The sequence below is a fragment of the Hippopotamus amphibius genome, chromosome 11, assembly GCF_030028045.1.
Source record: "Hippopotamus amphibius kiboko isolate mHipAmp2 chromosome 11, mHipAmp2.hap2, whole genome shotgun sequence".
Taxonomy (NCBI): Eukaryota; Metazoa; Chordata; class Mammalia; order Artiodactyla; family Hippopotamidae; genus Hippopotamus; species Hippopotamus amphibius.
In genome coordinates, this window is record NC_080196.1 from 61989609 (window position 1) to 62015985 (window position 26377).

The following is a 26377-nucleotide window of genomic DNA, read 5'->3' on the forward strand; positions in this document are numbered from 1 at the left end:
GGGCTCGGGGTCCTGAGAAGATAGGTGGAGGCGGACCCAGCTCCGGGGGGAAGGGCCCCAAGTCATCCTGCGGTAAGCGAGGGCTGTCCTCAGTGAAGCAGGGGCGAGTTCTGGACATCCCCAGGGCTCACCTGGCACTGGCTTAGGCAGGAGCCAGGCAGTGAGGGACGGAGGGGGCTCAGCCCCCCACAAACCTCCACGCCAGCCTTCAGGAAGGTGGTTGCAGCAGAAGGGAAGCCAAGTGAAGACAATCGCTCTCTGGTCTCGTGGCAGAACACATGTGGGCACTCAGGGATCAGGGGCCCCCTCCGCAGGCCGGCCCTGCTCTGGTGGGGTCTCCTTCCAGCCTCGGGGAGCCCCTCGCAGGGCGAGGGAGAGGAGACACAGAGATAGGAGAACAGCTCTCACACAGGAACAAGCCCAGGGGCACAGCCCAGGCTGTAGCAGGAGGACAAGGAAAGGGATACCGGGGACCACGAGGCTTACTCAGGGCCAGCCTCCTGCATGCAGAGGGAGGGGCCCCTGTGCTTGGCCCACAGGGGCAGCAGAGACCCGCAGACACCCAGGGGAGGGCGGTGTGGCCCCTAGAGCAGAGATGGGACAGGGGTGCGGGATGGGCAGAGGGAGTCCAGAAAGAGCCCGCTGGCCTGTCCATCAGTCTGTCTGTCTGCCCACTGGCCACAGGCCTCTCCTTCCACAGAGAGCCATGCTGGACGGACAGGTGAAGCCTTTGGACCAGCTCAATCATCGTATTTGTTCTAATTGTATTGTAATCGTCCCCAAGGAGCCTGGTTCAAATGAGCTTGACATTATTAAAATTTTAATGCCCAGTTTTCATAGCTGAATGAATATTTAAAGGGTATGTCCCAGCTTAAGTTATGATGGTGGAGAAATTAATGGAATGTCTTGTTTAATGCATGGCTATGTGTTGACGCAAAAACGTGGCAGAGATGGGGGGGGAGGGGAGGCAGAGCAGGAGCAGAAGGGGCCTGGGAGGGAAGGAGCCCCGGCCGCCCACCACTGGCTGCAGCAGGGAGCAGGGAGGGCCCCAGTCCTAGGCCAGAACCACTTGCTCCCCTGAGGGGGCCCCTGGGGCTGGAAGCAGGAAAACAGTCCCTGACTTGAAAGTTAAGTGATGTCCCCGGAGGGCTGACCCCAGAAGCCTGAGGGTGGCTTCAGGGAGCTGTTCCTGACCCGGAGAAGGCAGCCCAGCTCAGGCGCCTGGGGGCACACCTGGGGCTACCAGGGGACAGGAGGATGCTGGAGACCCAGCCCCCAGCCCCAGGCCCTCCCAGAAGCATAATACAGTAGCTTAGTGGGATGGCCGGGCAGAGGAGCAAGAGATGGGGTAAAGGAAAGACACAAAGAAATGGGCTCCGGTGTTCGAGATATACACCTGCAGGGGACGCCCTGGGGCTCACGCGGCCAAGAGGCCCTGATGCCGTGGCCAGAGTTAGAAGGGTGAGGAGATGGCAACTGTCTCTCCCACCTTCCTGCCAGTATCCTCTCTCCCCTTCCTCACCGCTCCTGCGTCACTGGCCATCTCTGCAGCCTGGTCTGGCCTCTGCTCCCCAGGACAGAAGCAGGCCTTGGCAGGCTAGATGGGGCCAGGGTCTGGAAAAGGGAAGAGAGACATGGGCGAAAGGAGGGAGATCTCCCTTCAGGCCCAAGGCGTCTGTACAGAGCCTGCTCCAGCTCAGAAATCTTCCCAGCTGAGCCTGACACTTTATTTCTGCTGAGAATTAAGAAAGCACGGGCTGTATTTTCTCTCTCCGTCCAGCCTGGCACCCCCCTGACAGTCCTGCAAAGTCTGTACGGACACTGACCATCCCTAGATCATAACGGGACATGAAATACGACCCCAGGAACCACGGGTCCATGAGAACCAAGTCAATTTTGCTCCACTGTGGGTGCCCAGCCCATAGCTGAGGGCAGGTGGGAGGCAGGATGAGCCCCTGGGGCCCCGCTGCCAGGAGCCCAGGGATGGAGGGGGTCTGGGAGCACCATCCAGGGCTGGCTGGTCAGGGAGGGCTTGGGGGGGCGCGGGGGTGAGGACTGAGGGGAATCAGGTCTAAGTCCACGAGCCTGGGTCAGCAGTGCATTCACGAGAGCCCAGGTACCAAGGACAGTGGGACAGTGGCTGGGTGCCTGAGGGCGCGGGGCCCCCGGGGTGGAAGGCTCCGTTTGCCTTGTTTAATTCACCATGGAAAATGGGTCTTATCATAAGAGAAACAGTTCTGCTCCAGCCCTTGTCAATCTGTAGGGCTCACCCCCTCTGCTCTCACGTACAGAAGACTTGCTGTAGGAATAGACACAAGGTGCCGGGGAGGTGGCCTCCCAGGGCCCCTGACCTACGCATTCAGGGTCAGCCTGGGCCTGCTCCGGCCCCAGGGATGGAGCCTCCTCTGCGGCCTCCTCCCTCCCTCATCTCCATGGGCTGATTCCCACACCTCTGCCTGCCCCTCCTCACCCCCCACTCCTCACGGGAGAAGCCTGAATCACCCCACCCCACTCCCACTCCCGACACCTCTGCTTTGAACTTCCCTGGACTTTCCCCAAGCCCATCAGGCTCGGTTCCCAGCATCTCCTGAATACATAGGGGTACCAAGGGTCCTGGGTTCATCCTGATCACCATTCACCAACTGTGTGACCTCAGGCTAGTTTCTTAACCTCTCTGAAACTCCATTTCTTGATTAAAGTTAAAGATCATCTATTTACAAACATCCTCAGGGAAGGGATGAGAATCCAACAATGTGATTTTGTAGCAGCCATTCTCATTCCTGGAGGTGTAGCAGGGTGGTGCCCCCCTCGCAACTCAATCCCTAGCCTTCTATGTGGAAAAGGGAGAATTCCTGCAGGATCCTTCCCCCTAGAGTACCAGGAAGGCTTCAGGGTCAAGGGCCAGAGGCTGGCGGGGGTGTGGGAGAAGAGCTTGGAGGGTGAAGGAATAGACTGGGGAGGAAAGTGCTGGGTCATAGGGGATGGGATGACACAAGAGGCGGTGGCGACCGGATTCGGGGGCGCCAGGCTGCGGAGATCGTATTCGATTTGGTGGCCCAATCACCCCTTGCCAGATGGACAGCTTCCCTCGGCCTCCTCCTTCCAGAGCAGCTTGGGGTCAAACGAGATGAAATATAGGAAGGCCAACCCACCCTTGTCGTGTTAGCACCGTGCCTACCCACCCTGGCTGCGTCCCAGATCTGCCACTCCTCCGAGCTGGGCTTTTCATTGGCAAGAGAGAGATAATAATCCCTCCCTTGGAGAATTAGAATAATTACATAAGCAAGAAAGCTGTAGACATACCCAGGAGAATACAGTGGGCAGAACTGGGTCCAGGGCAGCCGTGGGGCCTTTCTGGAGTAAGAGGCTATTGCAGCTTTGGGGGTGACTAGGGGGAAGGGGTGTCCCAGAAGGGAGGGGCAGCCTAGGGAAGGGCAGGATGTGGAGTCTCAGAAGGCACAGAACCGGGAGCACAGGCCTTCCCCCCCAGCCAGATGCCTGCTCGGCCTTCTGGACCCTTCACTCAAGGACTGAAAAGGAGGTGGTTTATGGGGGAGCCAGGCCCCCCCCAAGTGAAGCTGGGAATTTCCTCATGTCCCTCTTCCTTCTCCCTGTGATTGGAGGTTCCCATAACCCCGCACTTTGCTCTGCCGGCAGAACTTACACACAAAGCACCTTCCTTTCCCTCAGCTCCACAGGGGTGCTGAGTGGGGACCTCCTGGCAAAAAATGGCACACGGACCCCCTCTCAGTGGCCTGGCCACCAGCATCCTGTCTTGCTCCCCTGGCCACCTGTGATCCGTTTGCTCTGCTCCGTGCCCTGCCTCCCGCTCTGTCCTTCCTGGCGCGGCGCTGCCCTTCCCCTGGCCTCATCTTCACCTTGCTGAGTCATGGGCACCCACGCTCCCCCACCCCGTTGTCTTGATGCAGCCAAAACTCACTTCAAATCCTAGACCAGAAGGAAGCTGGTGACTGGCTAGTCCGGCCTCCATACACAAGGGGAATTGGCAACGAAAAGTCACCTGGTGCAGGACAAAAGCCCAAAAATAGCCCTGGCAGACGCGGGTTCCCGGGCACATCTGCCACGAGGTGGCCCCGCCCCAGCTTCTCCATCTATAAAATGGGGGCATTTAGTACCTGCCTGCCTGCCTCTCCGGGTTTGTTTGTGAGAGAATTGCAAGTAGGATACGGGATAAGGGAGGTATGGGACAAGCAAAAGCACTGGCAAAGACATAAAATACGATTCCATTTGCGCGATTCCTACCATTTTTATTGTTTGAAATATCTCGGGACCTCAGGGCCTGAGAGCCCACCCTGTGCCTTCGGCAGCCGGAGGTTTAAAGACAGGCTGCAGAGCCTGGGATCCTTGGAGTTCAGCGCCCCCTAGTGGTCTGAACGAGGCATTGAAATGGGTCCTCCAGAGAGGCCGGCGGCTGGGAGGCAGGGGGAGGCAGGCGGTGCCCTGGTGTCCCGGCACCCAGACACCACGGGAGACAAGTAGCTGTGCCCACTCCGCACCCGCCCCCAGGGGGCAGCCTGGCTGCAGTCAGGAGCCCCAGCCCTGAGCCCTGCTCCAACCAGGAGCTGCGTGGCCCAGGGCCTCAGGCACCCCTGGGACCCACGGCCAGCGTCCGCGGGATGCTGCACGGGTGGGATGCAGCCCGCTGCCATGCCTCGACCTGGGCAGGAGCCAGTCTTCGGCCAGAGACCAGCTCCTTTCGGCAAAGCCAGCTGTCTCCAGGGCGGGCCAGAGAGACGCCCCGAGGACACCTCAGGTTCCGATATCTCCGCAAGAGCTGCTCAAAGTTGGGAGGGGGACCCCAGGGTCTCCAATCTTGAGAAACCCTACTGTAATCAGGGGGCCCTGGGGACCAAATCAGGGCGGGGAGATGGGTGGGGCTTTAGTGAAGACCTGCTCATTTGCAGCTGCTGCAGCTGCGCGGGCGCCCGGCGTGTGGGTGGACGTGTTGGTGGTGTGGTCTGTGTGTCCCGCCCCTGTGAACACCTGTGTGCCTTCGGGGCAGGTGTGTCTGTTCTAACAGCGCCCCCCTGTGCTCTGTTGCAGATGAACAGGCCGATCCAGGTGAAGCCGGCGGACAGCGAGAGCCGAGGAGGTAGTAGCTGCCTGCGCCAGCCCCCTTCACGTGAGGGCCCACTTGTCTCTGCCCCTCCCCCTCCCTCCTCCCCCTCCTCCCTCCCCCCCCCACCCTGATGCAGCGTTGCAGCAACTCCCTGCCGCCTCCTCCCACCCTCTGGGGACCTCGTGGCGCGGGGGTTGGGACAGGGCTTTGGAGCCCTGGGTGACGGGTGTGGGGACAGAGTGAAGAGGAGGGGAGAGCATTGGGGTCTGCATACGCTGGGCTTCCTTCCTTCCCGTGAGTAAACAAGTAGGATGTCGTGGGGCATTCCACGGCCCTCTTTAAGACTCCCAAAGGGTAGCCCCGCCTCCGTGTCACCAAGGAAAACCCCACTGTGACGGGACTGGACCAAACTGAAACGGCGCCAGGCTGGGAGGGAGTAAATGCGTTTCGGTCCTGCCCTGGGAAGGCGCAGGCTAGAGCGGGCAAATCTGAGGGGGCTGTCTGTGGCGGTGTGGGGGTGAGGACCACTGAGGTCAAGATTCCGGACCTACGTACAGGCGGACAGGCAGATATCTGGAGGGGGACAGAGCAGGAGGACACAGCCTCACCCACAAACTCAGGCCTCTGTTCCCCGAGGGGAGGCTCTGTTCTCTCCACCAGCGGGGGCCTCACCCCCACTACACACGGAGGCTGGACAAGGCCAGGCTCTGGCCTCCTCTGCCAAGCACCCAGTGTCCAAGGTTCTGGCCCAGGTACCGGTGCCCACACCATGCCCCCTGGGCTCTCCCTGACTGGGCCTGAACAGTCACTCTCAGCTCAGCTCAACCAGGCACTGAGGGACTTCTCTCTCCCTCCCCCTCCTTCCCCCAAAATTGTCCAGGAAATTAAGAACAAAAAGTAAAATAGGCAAAAGTTACTTGTACATTCAGAGTCAAGATCCTTGTCCTGAAGGACCTGTAGCGTCCTTTGGGCCCTCCAGTGCCGGCCTCTGCCCTCTGGGCCTCAGCAGGGCCCCCACCTGGGCACAAGGCCTCTATGGCTCTGGGGGCCTGCTGAGCCAGGCCTCGAATTCCAGCCCAAAGGGTGTCTTGGTGCTGCCCGAAGGGGCCCCATTGCCTCAGGGCACAGGCGCCTCCCTCTAAGAGCTTCCTACCCCGAGGACCCAATCACGGAGGCAGTCCGTTGACGAGTAAAAACGGTCCAGGTGTGATGGGCTCGTGCTGCAGAGCCCGCCTGGGTCGCGCTGCTCGCTCCCGCCCCTCTCCCAGCAGTCCAGGTATTCGGTTTTCTCTGCACACAGAGACTCCTCAAACACCCAGGCCCAGGCCCCCCACTCCCTGGCAGAGAGAGGAGTGCAGTCTGGCTTCACACAGGTGCCCTCGGGCGGGGACATGGGGCAGAGGAGGCAGGGCCTCTCCCAGAGACTGTCTCTGGGAGGCAGGACCAGCAGGGCCTGGGCTCCGGGTCATCTGTCAGGCAGTGACTCACGTGCAACACCCTGTCCTTGTGGCAGGGCCAGGAGGCAGCAGAGACCCCTGGCTTTGGTGGGGACAGTGTTCTTGTGTGTGGGGAGTGGGCTCAGATGTAAGCGACACGCAGGGTCCAAGAGGAGGGGTCCCCAAGGTGAGGGCACCCAGAGACCTCAGAGGAGGCAGCACCTGAGCTACGTTGAAGGAGGGGACATTCCACACCTGGAAAAGTAGGGGTGGCAGGAAGAAGCCCTAGTTTACTCCAGGACCAGAGCCAGGTGTCGGGAACCCGCTGCCAGGGAGGCGCGTTGAGCTCTAACAAACCATCTCTCCCCTCACTTGCCTTGGAGGCAGTAGCTCTCCGACTCCAAGTTGCTAACCTCATCTCCTTTCTCCCATATATCTCCTGTGCTGACACTTGCCCCAAACCAGATTAATCAGCTTTTTTATTCTTCCTGCAGTAGAAAGGGGGGAAAAGAGAGCCAAACCTAAACATCTATCTATTAATTGCATATTCAATATTAAGCAGTGAGATGATCCTGAGTCAGCATCATCACCAAGCTATTTGGGAAAAAAAGAAAGTTTAAAATAATTTAATATCCATTAAATGTTTCTTGGAGGTGGGGAGGGGAGGGGGAAGAGGTGAACATTAAGAAAGATGAAAGAAATGGAAACCGGAGAAGGGTATGGAAGGCAGGGATGGGAGTGGGAGGGAGGAGGAGGAACCCGATGGGAAAGGAAGAGCCCAGAAAGGTGAAGGAAAAGGGGCAGAAGGAAGAAGGAGGCCTGGGAGACAGTGGGTGATGGGGAAGATGTCAGGGAGCTGGGGAGACTTGGGGGCACAGGTGGGAGGACAAGGAAGGGGCAGGAAGAAGAAGTGGCCCCCAAGGGAGAGGTGGGTCTGCCCCACCAGGGCTCTCATCCCGGGTTACACAGGCTATGCGCTTGGCTGGAGCTCCCCAGGAAGAGTACAGGACGGCACTTTTGTTCTGGTCCTGGGTTCTAGTCCCATCTTTGTCCAGAATGAGCTCTGGCATGGACACTGCTTCTCTGGGCCTCCACCCGCTCACCCCGGGATGAAAGAGCTCACTATCCAGGAGAGCAGCTGTTTACAGAGCACCCACTGGGGGCTGGGATTTTATTCATTCATTTGTGTGTTTGTTTATTTGGCTGCACCACTCAGGGATCTTAGTTCCCTGACCCGGGACTGAACCCAGGCCCTTGGCAGTGAGAGCACAGAGTCTTAACCACTGGACCGCCAGGGAATTCCCAAGGGCTGGGATTTTAAACAAATGCATTTAATCCGTACAACAACTTTGGGAAGTGGAAGTTATTGGCCCCACTTAAAGGTACAAACCAAAGCACAGAGAGGCTAAGTAACTTGTTTCAGGTCACACAGCTAGGTGGTGGCAAAGCCAGAATTCAAAGCCCTGCCTGTGCTCTGCATTCCTCTGACTTCTAGGGTGATCTTTCAGATTCATGGGACGGTGGAAAGATGCCACAGGCATTTGTCATGCCTCTAGGCCCATTCTCAAGGTGAATGAGGGAAGAGGAGCAGGGTCCTAGGTGAGGGAGGCAGGGCCAGGCTGGACAAGGAGCTCCCGGACCTACCCATAAGACATGAGAGACCAGGGCTGTAGGGGTCAGAGAAGAGAGAGCTCACTGTGGCCTGGAGCAAGCAGGGAGGGCTTCCTGGAGGAGGGGAAACCTAGACCAAACAGTGTAGACTTGGCAGGAGACAGGGAGGGCACAAAGTAAAAATGGGGCCCTGAACACAAGGCCAAGGGGTTGTGCTTGTCTCCATCAGAAGCAGGAGCCACTGACCCTGTGGGGGGACCAGGCAGAGAGAGGGCATCACAGCTGTAATATCCCTGAGCAGGAGGAGAGGAGACAGCCCCGATGCCACCACCAAGAGCCAGGGCTCCAGCTAGGCAGGGAAAGAAGATCAAAAGAGAAAGAGCCTTCCTAGGACCCATCCCACTGCAAAGAAGGTGCTATTAACCCCACAGAACTTGCTGGAGCAAGTTGTACGTCAACTCAGATTCACCCCCAAATAAGCAAGTCAGTCCATTCACCAGGGGAGTGAAGAGGCTGGGGACAGAGAGGAACCAGGTGGAGGGCACCCCCCCACACCTGCCCTGGCCATCTCAGAGGCAAGGACACTTTCTTGGGTGTACCGTTTGGTGTCCGTTGCCTCAGAGCAGGCAGATGTGCCCCCTTCAAGAGCTGGTTCATGGTCCACGCCTGAACTGGGCTTCCACAGCTGCAGGGGCCCTTCTGCCTGTCTGTTTCACTCTCAGCCTCTGGATGGGTGCTGGCAGCGTGCCGCCCTGTGGCCCTGACCCCTCCCCATCCTCCCTGGTCTTAGATGACTGCTATGGCCAAAGACAGGACAAGGCCTCCCCTACCCCCCAAAGCAAGGCTCCCGTGGCCAGGTTGTAGGGGCTCCTTTCAGGAAGTTAGGCGCTGAGCAGCCTGGTCTCAGGCAGCAAACCTGCTTGGGGACTCCCTGGTCTGAACTGGAGGAGGCCGGGGCTACGTGCACCCCCTTCGCAAAGGGCTCTAAAGGGTGAGCAGGCAGGTGGGAGCTCTTGAGGAGGGAAGGAGCGGCTGAGACCTGGGCCAGCACAGCAGACGGTGGCCTGGTCCCAGCCCACCCCCACCACCCCCAGACACACACCAGCAGATGTGAGCTGTCCCCTAGAAAACAAGCCCCCCTTGGCCCCATCACCAGAAACCACCCCCACCTCTCCCCAGTAGCCAGCCACAGGTCAGAGTCTTCAGCTAATGCAGGCCTCGTCCAGGCCCCAGACAGGAGGCACTCACGCACCTTTCCCACCAGCATGGCGTCTGCTCACACGGACAAAGGCACCCACAGACACACACCCAATTCCACACTCGCTCCTGGTGAAGTGGACACTGGACGTCCCCACCAGGGATCCAGTGACTAGGGGTAGGGCACAACTGGGGCCACCACGTTTTAACTCATTTACTTGAAACGACAGCAAAAAACAGCAAGATGTCAGGCTGAGGAGTCGGAGAAGCTAGAAGCAAGGATGGCTTGGGAGGGAGTCCTGGGAAAGAGGGGACTCAGGGTTCCAGGGGCCGCCCTCTCAGAGGGAGTAGGGAGGCACCGGGGAGCCCTTCCGAGGGGACAGGAGCAGGGGTGAAAGCAGCCTTGCCGGGTGGCCGCCACACTCTCACCCTCCAGAGACCCAGACGGGAAACCACGTGGCCACAGACACACGCCAGCCTCCAACGACGTGAGACGTGTGACACCCAAGCTGGGGAAGCGGTCACGCCTGCCATGGGGACCGCCGAGGGGCTCCCAGGGTCCCTCCCTGACCCATCAGGCATGTTTTCCTGAGGGGGCCTTTGTCAGGCAAGGGAGGCAAAGGGGCAGCTTAGACTGAACCTGAGAGGGGAGCCTGGACAGTGGACCGATGATCGTGGAAGGAAAAGTGTGGGGTGGACTCAGCAGGAGGGCTGAGCTCCTGGTTATAAAGTCCTGTGGTTCCCCCGCGAGGCTGGCGGCAGGGCCTGCGGGAGGCTTGGACCATGTCAAGGGGAGCGGCCCTGAGCTCCAGCCATGGACCACCCACCCACCCCTGCACACACACACAGGGAATCTTCTAGAGGGTGAAAAACTTCTTTTATGTCCCCTCTCCAAGTCCTGCAGAACCACCTGGGGCTCAAGACGCCCCCATCCCCCGCAGCTTCCGCTGCCTCCCTCTCCTCCCTTTGCAGACCTGGGAGCCCACGTCTGCATCGCTCCACCAGCTCAGTCTCCCCCTCCGTCTGGGTCTCTCTCTGGCTGGACGGGCCGGGCGAGGAAGGCACGGAGGGCTGGGGGCAGGTACAACAGCCCGTGAGTGAGTCATTCGTTTCCACCGAGGCAGGTGCGGGCCAGTCACTTAGCCAAGTGGCCCCTGCAGCCGCTCGCCGCTCCCCGTCGTCTAACAGCATCTTTGGGGTGTCCGTCCCCCTCTCCACAGCCAGCGCTCGCGTGGCAGCAGAGTCCCGCTGGGCTAGCTAATGAGGTTGGACAGGATGCGTGCGCACGGGGCTCTGAGGCCCTCCCCGAGGCCACGTTCCCCACCATAAAACCGGGCCTGACTCGGTCCTCCAGCCCCTCCACCATCTGTAGCCCCATCGGTTCCTGCGGCTTTTTAAATCCTGTTAAGTTCCTCGTTTCTCCTCCGAGCATTATTTTATTTCTAAACAGACCCAGACCATGTGCGGTCGGGAGGCCTTCAAGGGTCTTTGGGGAATTGGCTGAGGGGTGTGGGTCTCACCTTGAGGTCCTGGGGCCCCAGGAGACGCATGACCACACTGGTAATTCCCCAGTGCTGGTCTTCTTGTGTCCAGACTTTTCTAGCTACTTAGTCCCATGCTCTGGGTAGACAGTTTCATGAGCAGCAGATGAAATGACCCCGCTTTAGGAAAATTCAATATACAGAAGTTTCCATTGTCCAATCTTGAGAGGCAACAAATGACTCACTTGACAGAAGCTTCTGGGTAAACAGAAACCCCTCAGAGCTCTGCCAGCAAGCCCCTGTCCCAGGCAGGAGCGGGTGCAAGAAACATAAGGCTAAAGGGCCGGGGCCACAGCGCACTGAAGATTCATCTGAAGTGATACCAAGACAGTAGGAAACAGGGATTTAAAAAATGGTGTAACCCTAGGTGGCCCTCACCCGAGGGGGATGGGAGGGGAAGGTGTAAGGAAAAGCTTGGAGGACAGGTGTGACCCCCCCCCCCCCCCCACCACCCGGAAGGTCCTGGGTGCGGTTCCCCTGGGGGTGGGGGTGGGGTCGGCAGAGACTCTGGCCCCAGGAACAGCCTCATTTCTGCCACAGCCACGCCACCGTCTGGAAGTCAAGTCCCACAGCAAGAGCATCCCCACCTCCGCCCCAGTCTCTCCCCTCTGGGGCATCAGGAGTGTCTCCCCCTCCCCAGGGTCCAGCACATCCTGACCTCTCCTCTGGGGCTCCTGGTTTGTACCCCACTGGAGAGACCTCAGAATGAGTGGAGCCAACCCCACCCAACCAGAGGGTGCGATCCTGGCTGAGAAGGGGTCCAGTGACGGAGGCCCCAAGCAGCCACCTAAAGGAGAGGGGTCGGTCTGCCGCTCAGAGCAGGAAACGCCCCACGCTCCCCACCCCTCGATCTTTCTGTGTCCCCCTAGAAGCCCCTGGACGCAGGCAGTGTGTGTGCTCCGCTGCAGGCCCCTGCATGTGTGTGTGATGGGGATGTGTTTCCTTACGACACCCCCCAGACCCTGCAGACCCCTCATCCTCAGAGCCTCAGTCATCAGGTTCAGCATCGTGCTCCCTTCCCACAGCTGTGTCTGCACCCAGGGACCCGGAGCGAGGGGTCAAGGTGAACCTTCGTCTGGGGGATGGTTAACTGCCCTGTTGGCCAGGACGCAGCACCCTGTGGGCGGGAGAGGCCCCAGGAGCTATTGTGCTCCACCACCCCATCCCACCCCCACCTCCCAACGAGTCTCACCGAGCCCCTCCTGCTTTTAAAAACCATCAAGAAGAAAAGCAACTCCAGGGCCTTTCTCAGCCTCCGTCAGAGCTCGGAAACCCTGTTTTGTCAGTCTGCCCTGCCCTGTTCCCACCAGAATTTCTCGAGCGGTAGATTGTAATGTTTTCCCTCGAACGCCAGCCCCAAAGCCAATGTCCCGGCCGATCTTTTCTGTACTCCCGTCCCTGATTTATTTTGGACTCACGTTTAAGAAAAGGCAGTACAGTGTTCAGCTCGGGAAATTCGTGTCAGACCTAAAGACAGCACTTCCCCACTTCCCAGATGGTGGTAGTGCTCAGGGAGCAGCCTGGGGCAGGGGCCGAGTGCCTGGGGGAAGGACTGAGGACTAGGCACCTCATCACCAGGCCAAGTGGCCCACCCAGGGCTTGGCTTCTTTGATGGGCAGGAAGTTCTGACCATAATCTCTCCTACTTTTGTTTAAGCATTTCCAAGTTAGGTTCCCCTAGATCATGGTGCAAGCTTCCCCTGCCCTTGGGTTTTAGTCTCCATAACCCCTGTTGCTTCTGACTTAAAAGGATCTTTGTCTCCTTTCTTTCCCAAGCTCCTTTTAAGAAGAAATTTTAAAACTCCAGAAAGGTCCTCTTGTTTACACAACTGAACCCAAATAGCAACTGCATGAAGACAGATCTTTGTGGTTGTGGAAGGAGGTGGCTGGTGGGAAGGGTCCCTAGAGAGGGCCCCGTGGTGCAGACACACATATAAATACCTCGGTAACTCCTGCCATAGGTGTGAAATTATAATTAACTGCAAACCTGCTGAGCTTAAATGTACTTTAGGTTTTCAGCTGGGGGAAGGGGTGTTGATTCATCTGCATTTTGTTTTTAAGTTTCTTTTAATCCATTCGACAAGTTAAGTCGAAACTCGTGGCTCCTCACCAAATTCCCTCTGGCCCCGGCTAATTTAGCAAAGGACTGTTTCAGGGGAAATGGGATATTAATCATTGCAAATGGGCTCCTGGATGATATTTAAAAGCTGCTTCATGTGTGCCCAGGCTGAAGGGGCTGATGTCAGGAATAGGAATGACAGAGATAGGAGACCACAGCCCCCTCCCGTGCCACTCCTATGGAGTCCTGTTGTGGGCACTGTGTGGGCAGTGGAGGAAGATGCCCACTTCCTCAGGAGATGGGCAGGATGAGCGAGAGGATGTCACAGGCAGCCCTCAGCGTGGCACTAAGTGAGCGCTGACGTGGGTGAGGTGTGTCTAGTGTCCTCCTGGCCCCCGACACACCCCAATTGGAACAGCCTGATAGCAACATGGGAGCAGTGAGGCTGTGCAGGGGGAGGCGGGGGTAGGAGGCAGGGAGAGACAGCCAGGACCAGAGAGATCAGAAAGGGTAACACCTGCTTGACCTTCAGAGAGGAGAGGATTTGAGCGAGGATAGGCAGAGTTTCCCAAGTGGGAAAATAACCTGAGTCAAGGAAAGCTGGAAGGATCCCAAGAGGTCAGAGTCAGGGGTATGCTGGGGGTGGGGGGAGGGCAAGATATGGGAACAGTGATTTCCAGAAGGTGTTTTAAATTGATGCATTTAGGCAAAGGGAAGCCATCTAAGGCTTTGGGTCAGAGAGTGACATGATATAAGTTGTGCCTTGGAAACAGTAGCTCAGGGAGGCTCAGCCAGATGTGGGCAGGAAGCCGGAGCCGGGAGACCAGCAGGGCCAGTGCTGGCATCACACCCAGGTGTCCTGCCCTTCCCACAGTGACGTCTCGCCACCTCCTGTTGCAGAGGGGTTGGTGACACCCCCGTGGAGCTGCCGTAGGTGGAACGCAGTTGGTGAGCTGTGGAATCTTCCCTGATGACAGCTGCTGCAGTGATTTTATTCTTAGAGTCCAGTCCATGGGCCATGAGAGGTGAGGGGGGTAGGACCTCTGACAAGGTGTGATCAACAAAGTGCAAACAGATGTCATACTGCCCAGGGCCCGGGCTGTACTGTGCGTGTGAACTTACCAGAATGGGGTGGGACAAGGAAGGCTTCCTGGAGGAGGTGATTATTGGAATGACATGTTTACCAAGAGGTAGCACCTGGTCTGTGTCACAGGCAAAGACATGAAAACAGAGACAAGCAAGACAGGTATGTGGCATCTTAGATCTTTTTTTAAATAATGTAGCATTGGTTTGGCTGGAGAAGAGAGTCCACTCCCCGCAGTCAGAAGACCAGATGTGATGCACTGTGGGTCTCACTGCTCCTCGCATTCCGGGACATGGGCACCTGTACCCGTACATGCACAGTGTCTGAATGTGGGAGGACCCTCTCTCTTCTCACCCTTCAGTCCAAGTTCACCAGGCCCATCCCAGGGCTCATTTCTCTACCTTATGCTGCTGCCCCATCTTCCTGATCCGACGGGACTGTCCTGTCCACTCTCCTTCCCCACCCAGCCCAGGACAACACACAGGGGAACCAGGCAATGCTTGCAGCAGCCGATGCTAAAATGAAGCCAGGGCTCTGGAAGGAAGATGGATAGAGCCAGCAGGCCCTCAGTTCTCCCATTAAGGTCCTCTAGAGCCTCCAAGAAGAGCACCCCAAGCCCTGCACCAGCCCTGAAAAGTGGGTCAAGCAGCACTCCCATTCTCCTCAGAGACGTGTCCAAGATCACACAGCCAGTAATCAGCCTGCACCCCTCAGCCCTTATGGGCAGGATCCATGCCTTGCCGCCTTCTCTCAGGTCTGGCTGGGGTGCTGAGACCCAGAGGATGTTCTCCCAGCATCAATGCCACCCATCAGAGGCACAAAGGATGAGGCTGGACCACAGCCTCAAGGATGAGCTCTCCAGCTCCTCACTCCCCTCCCCATGCCCTTTGGGAATGGGGGTGGGTGTAGGGGGTTCAGGGAGGGTCTGAAGCTGAACTTCCAAGGTGCAAACCCAGTCAGCAGCAGGATGAGCCTGTCTGTGGCCCTTCTTAGCATGGAGGGTCAGCTGGGAGGAGCAGATGGAGAAACTCCACGTCCGCCTGGCAAAGGAGAGCCAGCCTGGGCTGTCTGGGCCCTGCGAAGAGGAAGGCTTTGCAGAGGCTGGAGGTCAGCAGGGACCAGCCAGCACAGATTTTCTTTTTGACCATATCACAGACAAACCCATGATGCTGACATCACAGATGCCACATTCCAGAGGCCATATCCCAACTGGGTAACTGGCCCAGATGACTTAGGAGGTTTACGGCTCAGAAATGAACGGCCAACTGCAAGTGACTCAAAAATGCAGAGAGGTGATCCCCACCCCTGGAGAGCTGACCATGAAAGACAGATGCGTGGGGGTTCAGGAAGGTGTCTTCAAGTCTTTGCCAAGCTTTAGACCCTGGAAAAGCTCACAGTCTGGTGAGAAGATCAGTTTACGGCCTCAAGAGCACCGGATGAGCAGTGGAGAGAGCAGGAGCCACGGCTGGCAGAGGAGAGAGCTGTGCGGGTGGAAGCAGTCAGGAAAGGCTTTCTGGAGGAGGCTCCCTATTGAAGGGGATTCAGGCTGAGAAGCTGGTGAGACAAGGATGCTGGCCCCGTGGCATAGAGCCTGTCCAGGGAAAATGAGGAAACTAGTTGGCCCGAGGAGTTTCCAAGGAATGCCCTGCTAAAGGGTTGGGGGTTTTCTGGAAGGAGAAGTCATGATTGGTGGAAGCTGCATGTGGGAAGACTGGCCACCTGCAGGGGGGACTGGACAGGGTGTCAAGGAAACCAGGGAAAGACGCTTCCAGCCTCCAGCTGTGAGGGGAGGGGCAGGGGGCATGGGAATTAAACTCCAAGTTCAAGAGCCCTTTCGTCACCAGCAAATACAAGCCCCAAAGTCACCCATGTCCTGGCCCAGTACCTGCTGCCCAGACCCCCAGTTACACAGCCACTTTCAGGCACACGGCCACCCTTGGACAGCCCTCACTGACTCCTCCCAGCTGTCCAGCTCCACATGGTCAGAGCCCTTGTCAGGGTCCAGCCTGCTGGAATGCTTCCTCCAGCTGTTCCTCGCTGGCCTTCCCGGCTCAGAACCCTTTGCCTGCCCTCTGTCTGGCCTGTGACGTCAGACAGTGGGTGTTCGTTTCTCATCTTCATCGAGACTGTGCCCTCTGCGGGGGCACGCGTGTCTGGCCCTGCATCAGAGGTCAGTCTCCCACTCGGCTCTCTAAACAGGAACTTTCTCTACCATCCCGGCTCTCTGCCGGCCTAAAAGCAGCCCCCTCTTTCATCTCCCCACCCCCAGCCCCTGCAGAAGTCAGGCCCACAGGCAGGGGGCAGATGTGGGCAGCGGGGCGGGTGCCGCCGACATTGGCATTCTCCTTGCAGTGCGTCTTAATAATTTAATGGCTATTAGCAGGGCCGTGGAGGGGGGGCGGGGGCGCAGGGGAAGATTTATAGAGAGAATTCACTCCAGGTTGGGGTTTTGTCTTCCTCTGTTTTCCTGGCATTTATCATGCATGTTTTAATTTGGATCGGAGAGTTGCTACCATCTGGCCATTATCGCAAAGAAATATTCATTTTCACTGAGTGACACAGGCTCCATTCATCACAGAGCGCGCTGATTGCCCCGCGAGTGTGGGGCTGTGCTTTCTCCTTCATTTGAAAAGAACTTTGAGCTATGAGCAGGTCCAATTCCCGGGAAACAGAGGCACGGGGCAGGTGACCTCCCAGCCAGATGGGCAGGGAGCACTTTGGGGGAGGGCCAGGGTGGGAGTGGAGGGAGAAAGCCCTCTCCTGCCATCACAGTCCGCCCACCTCCCCTCCATTCTCCTGGGTGTGTGCGGGGGGCTATTAGTGGCCCCCACAGCCTCCCCCAGGCTTCTGACAGCCAATCCCCAGCCCACCGTCATGTCCAGGGCAGCCTTCAGGCCAGACCAGAGAGATAGCAAGGGTGGCCCCCTGCTCTGGCATCAGCGTCTGCTCAAGGCACTGATGCTGTCCTACCAAGGGCAGAACGCGCTTTAGCAATCTCTCCCTAACAGGACATCACTCTAGTGGTGTCATTTCAGGTCAGGGCTGCATGAGGGACAGAAGGGCCTCCTCGTTCTCCTCTCATCACGTTATGGTGGCACCATCGGGGCTGGGCCTGTGGGAAGAGACGTGTCTGCCTCCAATTGGGACATTTCTGGAGTGTCACCCTCATACCCACGAGCCACTCACCGCGCACGCCATCAGGGGCCGCTGAAGGCGTCCTGTCAGCAATGGGAACCCAAGCACAGCGCTGAACACCCAAGGGGGGCGTCACAGAGCCCCCCTTGATTGGGCTAAGCCCCACTTTAAGCCCCCTCAATACGCAGGCATTCAGATAAGCCAAACAGAGAAAAAAGGAGAAAATCTTGTTTTCATGAGTGAGTTCAGAACAGACTCTCCACCTCACCCCCCCCCCCCCACCCTCAGCTTTCAACATTTAAGAGGGGAGCCAATGAGAGTCAGAAACAGCTCCATAGGGAAGATGTGTGCTTTGCCAGAAAGGCAAAATCTGTCAGGAGGGCTTTCTTCTACAGAAGTTCCGCATCCCAGGGGCCAGCTGACCTTCCTGGTCTCTGTCCTGGAAACTGTGGCCAGACTCAGCCTGAGACCCTGACCCGCCCACTAGGACCCAGGTCTGACCAAGACCCAGGGGACGGACTAAAGGAAGGGGAGCCCAAGGGGAGGACTATGCAAGCTTTGCTGCCTCTTCCGCATCAGAGAGCCCCTGCAGGAGCCCCCTGCACCCGGACTCTGTTCTGCAAGCAGTGACTGATTGAGCCTTCATTGTGTGCACATCACACCCTGTGCAGATGAGCCCTGCCAACAGGATTCTTGGCCTCAGGAGGTCTATAATCTGTCTGGGACTGGGGTGAAAACAATGAGGCCATTAGGAAACCAGAAAAAACCTCTCATACACTAAGTTAACCGCAAGCGAGGGCCATTGGGTGCAGTACAAGAAACCAACAGACCTTAACCCCGTCCTCTGCCATGAGCCAGGTCCTTCCTGACTCACGGTCCTTCCTGACTCACCTCACACAGGGTGACTGTGTTTCCCTTTCTCCCAACTCCGCGACTTAGGTAATATCAGGTAATAACATGGCTCTGCTGTGTAGATGAGGCAACTGAGGCCCAGAGGCTTCCTTGCTGGGGTCACCAGCTGGTGGGTGGTGCGTGCATCTGAGGAGGAGCCCAGGTATCTCTGATTCCCAGCACCACTCAGTGGGTGTGGAAAAACCTGAAACAACTTTGAGTAGGAGGTGGCATTTCGGCTGGATAGGATGGGAGCAGCGACCTTCTAGGCGGGGGACCTGCCTGCTGGGCCTCAACCCCTGCCTGGTTTTCTATCCTGGCACTTGTTGAGCCAAATTAGCTGTCCTCCGTGGGATCCCTCCTCCCCACTTCCGGCAGCCTGGGGTGAGATCCCCACCTCTTAGGAAGGCGGGGACTGTCGCTAAGCTGCCCGAAGGGCCCCTCCCCGCCCCTTCCCAGGAGCGCTGCGCCTCCCCCTCCTCCCTTGGAACTCATTCCATGACACCAGCAGCTCTGAAACATCTGCTCCTCTATCCCGGACCCGCAATTTGAATAAATTACCCTGACGTGGCGGCAGCCTGTTATTAATGGCTTGAGTTTTATAAGATGCTTTAGTTTAATAACACTGTAGCCCAGCGCTGCACTTCTCCCAGATATTTTTATATTTCGCCTCCTCCTGCCTCCCTCCATCCTTCGAGCTGCCTCCCGGACTCTGCTCCCAGAGCCAAGACCCCATCAACCCCCTCCCCACGCCCCACTGGCTCCTCCCTGGGAACCTGGGGACCACCAGCTCCCACCTCCGTGCTGGTGTCTCAGGCCTCGTGGAAGAGGGGACCACCACCTGGTTGGTTGCTCCTCCCCCAAGGGAAGCCCACAGGGAAAGAGCGGCTGAAGGCAGGGCGATAGGCAGAGAACGTTGTCCGAGGCAGGTTCTGCACCCCTCACCCATAGCCATGGATCTGCTGCTTTTCGGGACCCTCAAAAGCCTGGTGAGTGAGCCCGCCTCTCCCCAGCTGGGCTGGCAGCATCAGCGGCTTGCTAGGGGCCGAGGCCACAGCTTTTATATTTATTCACTGCCCTTGGCTCTTCATTATTTTGTTGACTTGTCCATGCGCTGATGCCTCACACACCTCCTACATGAAGCCCTCCCCGATTACCTCCAAAGACCCTTTCTGCTCTTCCTACCAGCCCAGACACACCCCTTCTCCAGTGCCCTCTGTCCCTGTCTCTTCTCCCCACAGCCTAGCGGCCAGCCTTCTTCAGGAACTCCCTGGGGCCTGGCCAACCCTTCTAGAATTAACAATAGGCACTCAGACATGTGTGTTGCTTCAACAAGCTTGTGCATGTGCGTGGGTGAGTCTTCCTGCAAAGAATGAGTGCAATTGCTAAGAGGGAGAAAAGTGGGCCAAGGGGTGGCCGGGTTTGTTCTCTGGGGATGTAGGATAGAAAGCGTCGAGGCTTAAATAAGTAGCCAGTGTAGTCATGTCCTCAATCTGTTCCCAAAAATGTAGACTACAGTCACAGTCTAGAAGTGCGGAGATGCGGGCGCCCTGCAGGCCCATCCTCCCAGCCCAGGAAGCCATGGCTACACCTCACCATCAGGCTCAGGGAGTCGGCCGCACACACACCCCCACCATGGGTTGAGGGGCCTGCCGCCAGGAGGCCCCCAGAGTGAGTGCCTGGAAGTAGAAGGAGAGGCTGTTCCTGGGGGACGGGGGCACAGGTAGGACAGGAGGAGGGCCAGACCCACCAGTCTCTGCCACCACGAGGGTTCTGTGAGCCCAGAAACCCAGGCGCCATGCTGCAGGGGAGGTCTTGGGGGAACCTTCTGTGCCAGGGCCAAGTTTAACTGTGTAGTCCCCTGATCCTGGGGACCCAGCGATGAGGCTGACCCTGGCTCTAAAAGGGAGGGCGCTGCACCCCCTTCCACACCCCACCCCCACCCCACCCTGAGGGTCCAGGGGGCCGGCTCTTGCTGCTTCCCATTTGGTCTCATCCTCCTGTGGGACTCTGCCTTTTGCTAAGAGCCCCGCCATTATAACATAATTACTGCTGAAAATGACCTTTAAAATATATTTTAAATTCAAAATGTCTTTAAACCCTTCACTGAGCACCATTTTTCAATTTCAACGACTGTTTTCCTTTTTGGGGGGGAAGTGAGGGGTGGGGAGTGAAGGAAGGAGTCCTCCACAAGGATTTCTAATGTTAACCTCTCCCCGATACAGAGAAGATGGAGCTGGCTCGGTACCACCTGGCAGGGGCTCAGGGTGGGCGGGAAGAGAGGACGGGGCCAGACCCAGACCTGAGCGCTCTGCCCTGTCTGCACTCTCCAACCCTCTGTCCCCAGCCTCCAGCCTAACCGGCTCTCACTCACCCCTAGACAGTAAGAGCCGGGATGTGCTGAGAACCCTGGGGCGGCTGCAGCCAGCTCCAGACGGCCCTCCTCCACCAGCTTTCTTCCTCACCCTTTCTCCTTCCAGAGGCCATCCACATGTGAGGTTCACTTCCCTGCCTGCTTGTCACCCTCCAGGGGCCCCCGATTCCTGCAGGATGGCACCCCCTCCCCACTCTGCACCCCCACACCTCCCTTTCATGCCCGCTTTGCCCTGAACTGGCTGATATGCCCTGTCCTGGCTGATACGCCCTGTCCTCAGACAGCCTGTGCTCCTGGCTGCTTGTGACCGCTCCGTCACAGGGTCACTTGGAAGGTGAATAGATGTGGAAGCAAAGCTGGGAGAGGACAGCCGCACCCCTACTTTCCCAAAGGCTCACAAAGGCAGGGCTGGGAGAAGGGTCTAACCTGCTGGACCCAACCACATGCCCCTGATACTGCTTTACCCACCATCCTCCACCCCCACAGCCCAGAGGAAACTCTGCGGGTGCCCCCACAAATGTCCCCATGCTTCTGCTCTCACTAGTCCTGTCCCTGCCTCCCCAACACCACCTCCAGGAATCCTGAGCTGGGAGTCCTGTGCTACCTGGTGTCACCTCACACCTTCCGATGTGGTCCCTGACTTGCATCCTCCCTCCTAGGTGATCACAGGACGGTCTACCTATTGTTCAGCCTGTTTCCCCATCAGAAGGGGGCTCCCAGAGGCCGGGAGCTTGTCCCTGGCTGCTGGTATGAGGGGGCGCCTGCCATGGTGACAAGGGGTTAGAGGCAGGTGAGGCCTCTGGCCCCCTACTTGGAGGAGGTACTTTCAGGGATACTGACACCCGCTTCCGGCAGCAGGAGAGGGTAGAAGCAGGGGTGAGGGAGGGGGCTCTGATGTGGCGGAGGCGTTACGCGGGTAACTGCGCAGATCTTCACCAGGAAGGAGCGGCCAGCGGGCATCAGATGTTCTTCCAGTGTATTCTTAGGACTTTTTCTAAAATGACCAAATTCCCTTAGCATCCAACGCGCTCAGCATGAAAGTTAACATACGTTCCAAAGTCCAAACTAAATGACACCTGTGCTGTACAGCTCTTTGGATCCCCTGAGTTTTTAGATCATCCTTAGTTTCAAATGACCCCTGCCCTCAGCCATGGAAACTAGACCCGTGCTGCAAGACGTCACTTCAGTTGCTGCCCCTCCTTGACTGAGCTTTGTGGGTAGCAGTTCCTTGGCCTCCCACAAAGGAGCTCAGGGCGTGAGGGAGGGGAGAGGTAAGAAGGGCTCTCAGAGGTCAGAAGAGAGGGCTTGGGGGGTGGGTGCAATGAGATGGCATCTATGACCTGACTTTGAGCCCAAGTCCAGTTCTTAGAACCTTGATGCTGCCCGAGAGGGTCTTGAGAAAGGTGGCTGGGGTGGGGGGGGGGGGGAGGGGGCGGGGCGGGCAGATAAGCACAAGGCCAGTCTGAAATGATGAGGCACCTATGGAGATGGAGGTGCCAGAGGGATGGATGAAAAGCAGCATGGGGGCAGGGAAGCCTGCAGCCATCCCGACCAGGGGTCTCCACCTCCAACCCCTCCCACAATGATACCCTACAAACCTCCAACAGATCAGCATTCCTCAAACTGACCTGACATTCTATTCCCAAACTCAGGCATCTAGAATGTTTCCCTATTTCCTAGTCCCTTTGACTGACCTTCAAAAGCCCCCCTCAATCTAGCCTGTTCACCCTCTCCTACAGGGTGGGCGAGGGGTTACTTAGGAATAGCCCACATGAAGAGCTATATTGCAATTCATCTTGCAGTATGGCCATCCTAAGAGAAGTATGGTGTCCAGAATAGAGGAGGTGATGGCTCTACTTTAATGGTAAAATCACACACCCTTCTTACAAATGAGGCATTTGTGGTCCAACAGGACTAAGTCACTTGGCTACAGTCACACAAAAATTAAATGGTAACGACTGGATTGGAATCCAGATGTGCATGACTGCAAAGTGATGGCTCTCAGCCCTTTTCATTCTTTCTCCAAATCCTACCCAGACACAAAGTCCAGTTCAAAGCCTCCCTCCTCCAGAAAGCCTTCCCTGCTTACATCAGCTCTCCCTGACCTCTCCTAGCCTCTGTACAATCTTTGCTTATGTGTCATGTGTATGTGTGTGTTTGTTCCTCAATAAGGTCTTAAGTTCCTGAGGGTCAGAGAGTAGCCGCAGCCCACACACCCTCCTGCAGGTCCTCCCCAAAGCCGGGCCCAGGTGGAGGAACCAGGGCAGGTCCACCTTCCCATACCAACGGCCCACCTCCTCCTTTGCCTGCCAGGGCCCAGAGCAGGCAGGAGGTCTGCACGGTGGTGGTGAGGACAGCAGAGCAGGGAGAAGGCCGATGGTGGAAGGCATGCATGCCAGAGAGACATCCGTGCTCCATCACGTACAGGAACGAGAGAATGCACCGTTTCCCAATCTCACGTTCATAACATCAATTAAATGCCTGTGACTTAAGTCATTTTTAATAGAGATACAGCCACTCAATGAACCATTAGCAGAGTCAGCACCTTCTTGTTCCCAGCAAGGTCCGACACAGAGCGACGGTTCAGCCTGAGCTTGGGCTGCCAGCATCTCCCCAGATGGGCTCCTGGGGTTCACGGAACGGGAGCGGGGGCAGCACAGAGCAGGAGCGCCCTCTCCCCTGGGAGGCGCAGTCAGGCAAGGCTGAGCTGGGAGAAACCATTTGGTCCGACCCCCTGCCTTGCCTGAAGCAGCCTCGGGTGCAGTGAGATGGAGGGAGGACACCTGTCCTCAGGATTCTCCTGGAGCCCTCAACCCATACGCTGCACCCCCAGACCCAACAAGCACTGTTTCTGGGGTCGTGGGGGAGCAGATGGCTTCGGCCTCTGGGAGTGCTGTGCTGGGGGCCCGCGCTGGGCGCAGGAGCCAGGGCAACAAGCAATCAGTGAACAGTGAGCGTCTATGATGGCAGACACGTGACGCCCCTGCCTCTGCCCCCTGGACGCATCAGGCCTGGTGGAGGACAGGGACGAGGAATCAGGCAGGGACAAGAGTGTAGGGGGACACGCGGGCTGTGGAAGCCCGGGGTGGCCCCTCACTCTAGCTGAGGCACTTTTCCTCCATCACTTGCCCACTCTGAGCCTCCTCTCTCCTCATGACTGGGCCCCTCCTTTCCATCTCCCTGCCTCCACCTTGGCCTCCACAGCCCGTTCTCCACACCGTGGCCCCATCAGAGCCTGTCTCCCCACTGCGTAACTCTCCAGAAGCCTCTGTTCATCTCACTCAGGTGGGAGTCCAAGGCCCTTACCTCCCCTGGTCCGGCAGTCCTGCAGCCTCCATGACTCCACCTCCAGCCACCCCCTCCCTCAATCCCTGGCTCCCTGGCCTCCTGGCTCCTCAAACATCCCTGCTCCAGCCTTTGGAGCAACTGTTCTCGCTCCCCCATAATCATTTTTCATCATGTCTCAGCTTACCTACCCATCCCTCTCACCCAGGCCTGCCCGAATTGCCAACTGATGCAGACTCAGCTGCACCAGATGCCACCCGGTTTTCTTTTCTTCATGGCACAGACCACGACTCTGATCTTTTCTCATCCTTCATCCTCCTCTCCCCACTCAAAGGTGAGCTCCAGGCAGGCAGGGACTCTGTGTGTTCCTCTCCAGATCTTGGCACCTTGCCCTGTGCCTGGCTCAGAGCAGTGGCTCAGGAATGGATGTGTGGGGGCATGGAACGGAGACCACACAGGTGGTGCTGTGAAAGTGCTGGGGTGTGGGATCCCACCTGGGGCACAGTCAGTGGCCGTCTACAATGCAGGGGTTACATTTACCAGGCCCTGGGACGGGTGCCGGGGGTCAGAGGCAAAGGGGGGAGGCCCCTCCTTCAAGGAACCTCAAGGAGCTCAGAGGCAGCCCCCAGGCTCACACCTCCCCAGGGGGTGGAGCAGAGTGGGCTCCAAGCTCAGGTCCCGAGACAGCCTGACAGCAGCTGGGGAGGATGGGCCCCAGGAAGGTCTATTTAGAAGGTAAAAAGTTGGAGGGGGGGATGGGAACCGCACAAGAATCTGGAGGGCGAGGGCCAAAGGCACAGAAGCACAGGGCTGGAAATGTGACTCACTGGCCTGGCCAGCTTCCAGAAAGCTCTGTGCAATCAACCAGAGAAACATATTTGAGAAAACAGAATTGGGAGAGTAACTTTGAAGCCTCGGTTGCCATGGGAACATATCTGTAAATACTTAACTGCGAACATTAAGTGACACACGGGAGGCAGAGAGGTTGCTGGAGGCTTCAGTGCTCGCAGGAGATGGATGACCAAGTCCGCGGTGTCTCAGTCCTCAGCCAGGCTGCCACGCCTCTCCTTTCTCCCAGGGTCTCCGTCCTGAATTCTCTTCCGTCCGCCCTCTCCCTTACTCCTCCTTTTCCCATGAGTCAGACACTCCAAGGGGGAGGGTTCCAAGTGGTCCCCGAGACTCCCTTTCTGTCCCAGGTCTTCTGCTTGGTCCCTGGTCCCCACAACCAGACCCCAGGACCCTCGCTATCAGGAGCTTCCCAGCCATAGATGCCCGAGCCCTGGGCCATTCCCTCCCCACCCCTCCTCATCAGCCTCACTTGTGAGGGATGCGGGCAGGCAAACAATGTAAGTCAAGGAAACCTTTGCAGTAGGTGCGTGTAAGGGACCTGGATGTGTGCCTTCAGGAACTCCTGGCCTCGCTTGCTGGGGGAGCCCCCTTTACTCTCCACTTTGCCTCCTCTGTCTGCCTGGTCAGGCCTCTCCCAGCAGCCTCTTCGCTCCGCGGGGGAGCCCTCTCTCCTTGGCCGGCACGGACTTGGCTGCTCTGGTCCTGCCTAGAGGCTCTTCACTTTTCTGGGTCACAGACTCCTTTGGGAAACTGAGGGAAGCTTTTCATTCATCCATTCAATTGTGTGCTAAGTGCTGGGCTGCCCTTCCAGGACTCGCAGTTAAGGGATGGGCAGACCGTAACAAGAACCCCAATCAAAGGCCGGGCTCCAGGATGACCGCCGGCGTTCAAGGTCAGGCACAGCCGGGCGTGGCTGGAGGGGGACAAGTGAGGACATAGAAGGAGTGGGTAGAGAGCATGGGGAGAGATCAACGTAGGACCTAACAGACCGTTTAAACGCTTTGGATGCTATTCAGAGTGAAACAGGGAGCACTGCGCAGCTTTGAGCAGAGGAGGGACGTGCTTTGCTTGCTCTGGCTACTGTGTGGAGACAGACCATAGAAGACAAGGTGGAAGAGGGGACAATTAGAAGGCTCCTGCAGAGATAAAGGAGAGATGGGCATGGCTCGTACCTGGGTGGTGGGTGTCACCCTGAGAAAAACTACAGTCCTTCTCCCTGAGAGAGGAAGCATTTGGGCATCCTTGGGCTATTTTATGCACACTCTCAACACACTGCTGGACCCCAGTTCTCAGCCATAGTCCCCCTAAGGTCTTGTGGCCCTGGGTTCAGAGCCCACCCCCTGGGCCTCTCCCCCTCACTGCACTGGACACCTCTAATTCTTTGCCCGTCTGTGGAGCTGCGGTGAGCCCAGTGTAGGCCAGGGTCCCTTCCCAGCTCCCCCAAGAGCCATTCCCCATCAGTGACAGCGCCCCTACCCAACACGCAGCAGGCTGGAGAGGGCAGGGGAGGCGTGTGTGGACCAGACACCGTGGGTGAATCTCCCAGACATCATGCTGAGTGAAAGGAGCCGGACACGCATCAGTACACTATGCATAAAGTTCTAGAACAGGCAAACCCCACTGCGGTGAAAAAAGTCAGAATTCTGGGTGCTTTTGAGGAGGTTGGGATGCTGCCGGGAAAGGGTTGTGAGGGAATGTTCTGGGAATATGGAGATGCCCAATGTCTAGGGAGGGGTGTGGGCTACATCAGTGAGTGTATATGTCAAAACATTAAATTACACACTTAGGATGTATACATTTCACTATTGGTAAATTTTATCTTAAAAAAAAAAGACC

General features: G+C 57.6%; 1 protein-coding gene across 13 annotated transcripts in view; it reads left to right on the forward strand.

The window, feature by feature from the left end:
• Nucleotides 1-26377, forward strand: part of CELF4 (CUGBP Elav-like family member 4) — a 295827-nt gene that overhangs the window by 217259 nt on the left and 52191 nt on the right. For 8 of the 13 annotated variants that reach the window (XM_057699757.1, XM_057699762.1, XM_057699759.1 and 5 more), the window contains exon 3: nt 5065-5113. In XM_057699757.1, the coding sequence (XP_057555740.1) occupies nt 5065-5113 (49 nt within the window). Of the gene's footprint in view, nt 1-5064; nt 5144-26377 lie in introns of all 13 variants that reach the window. The other 5 variants (XM_057699751.1, XM_057699756.1, XM_057699755.1 and 2 more) reach the window with 1 other exon arrangement.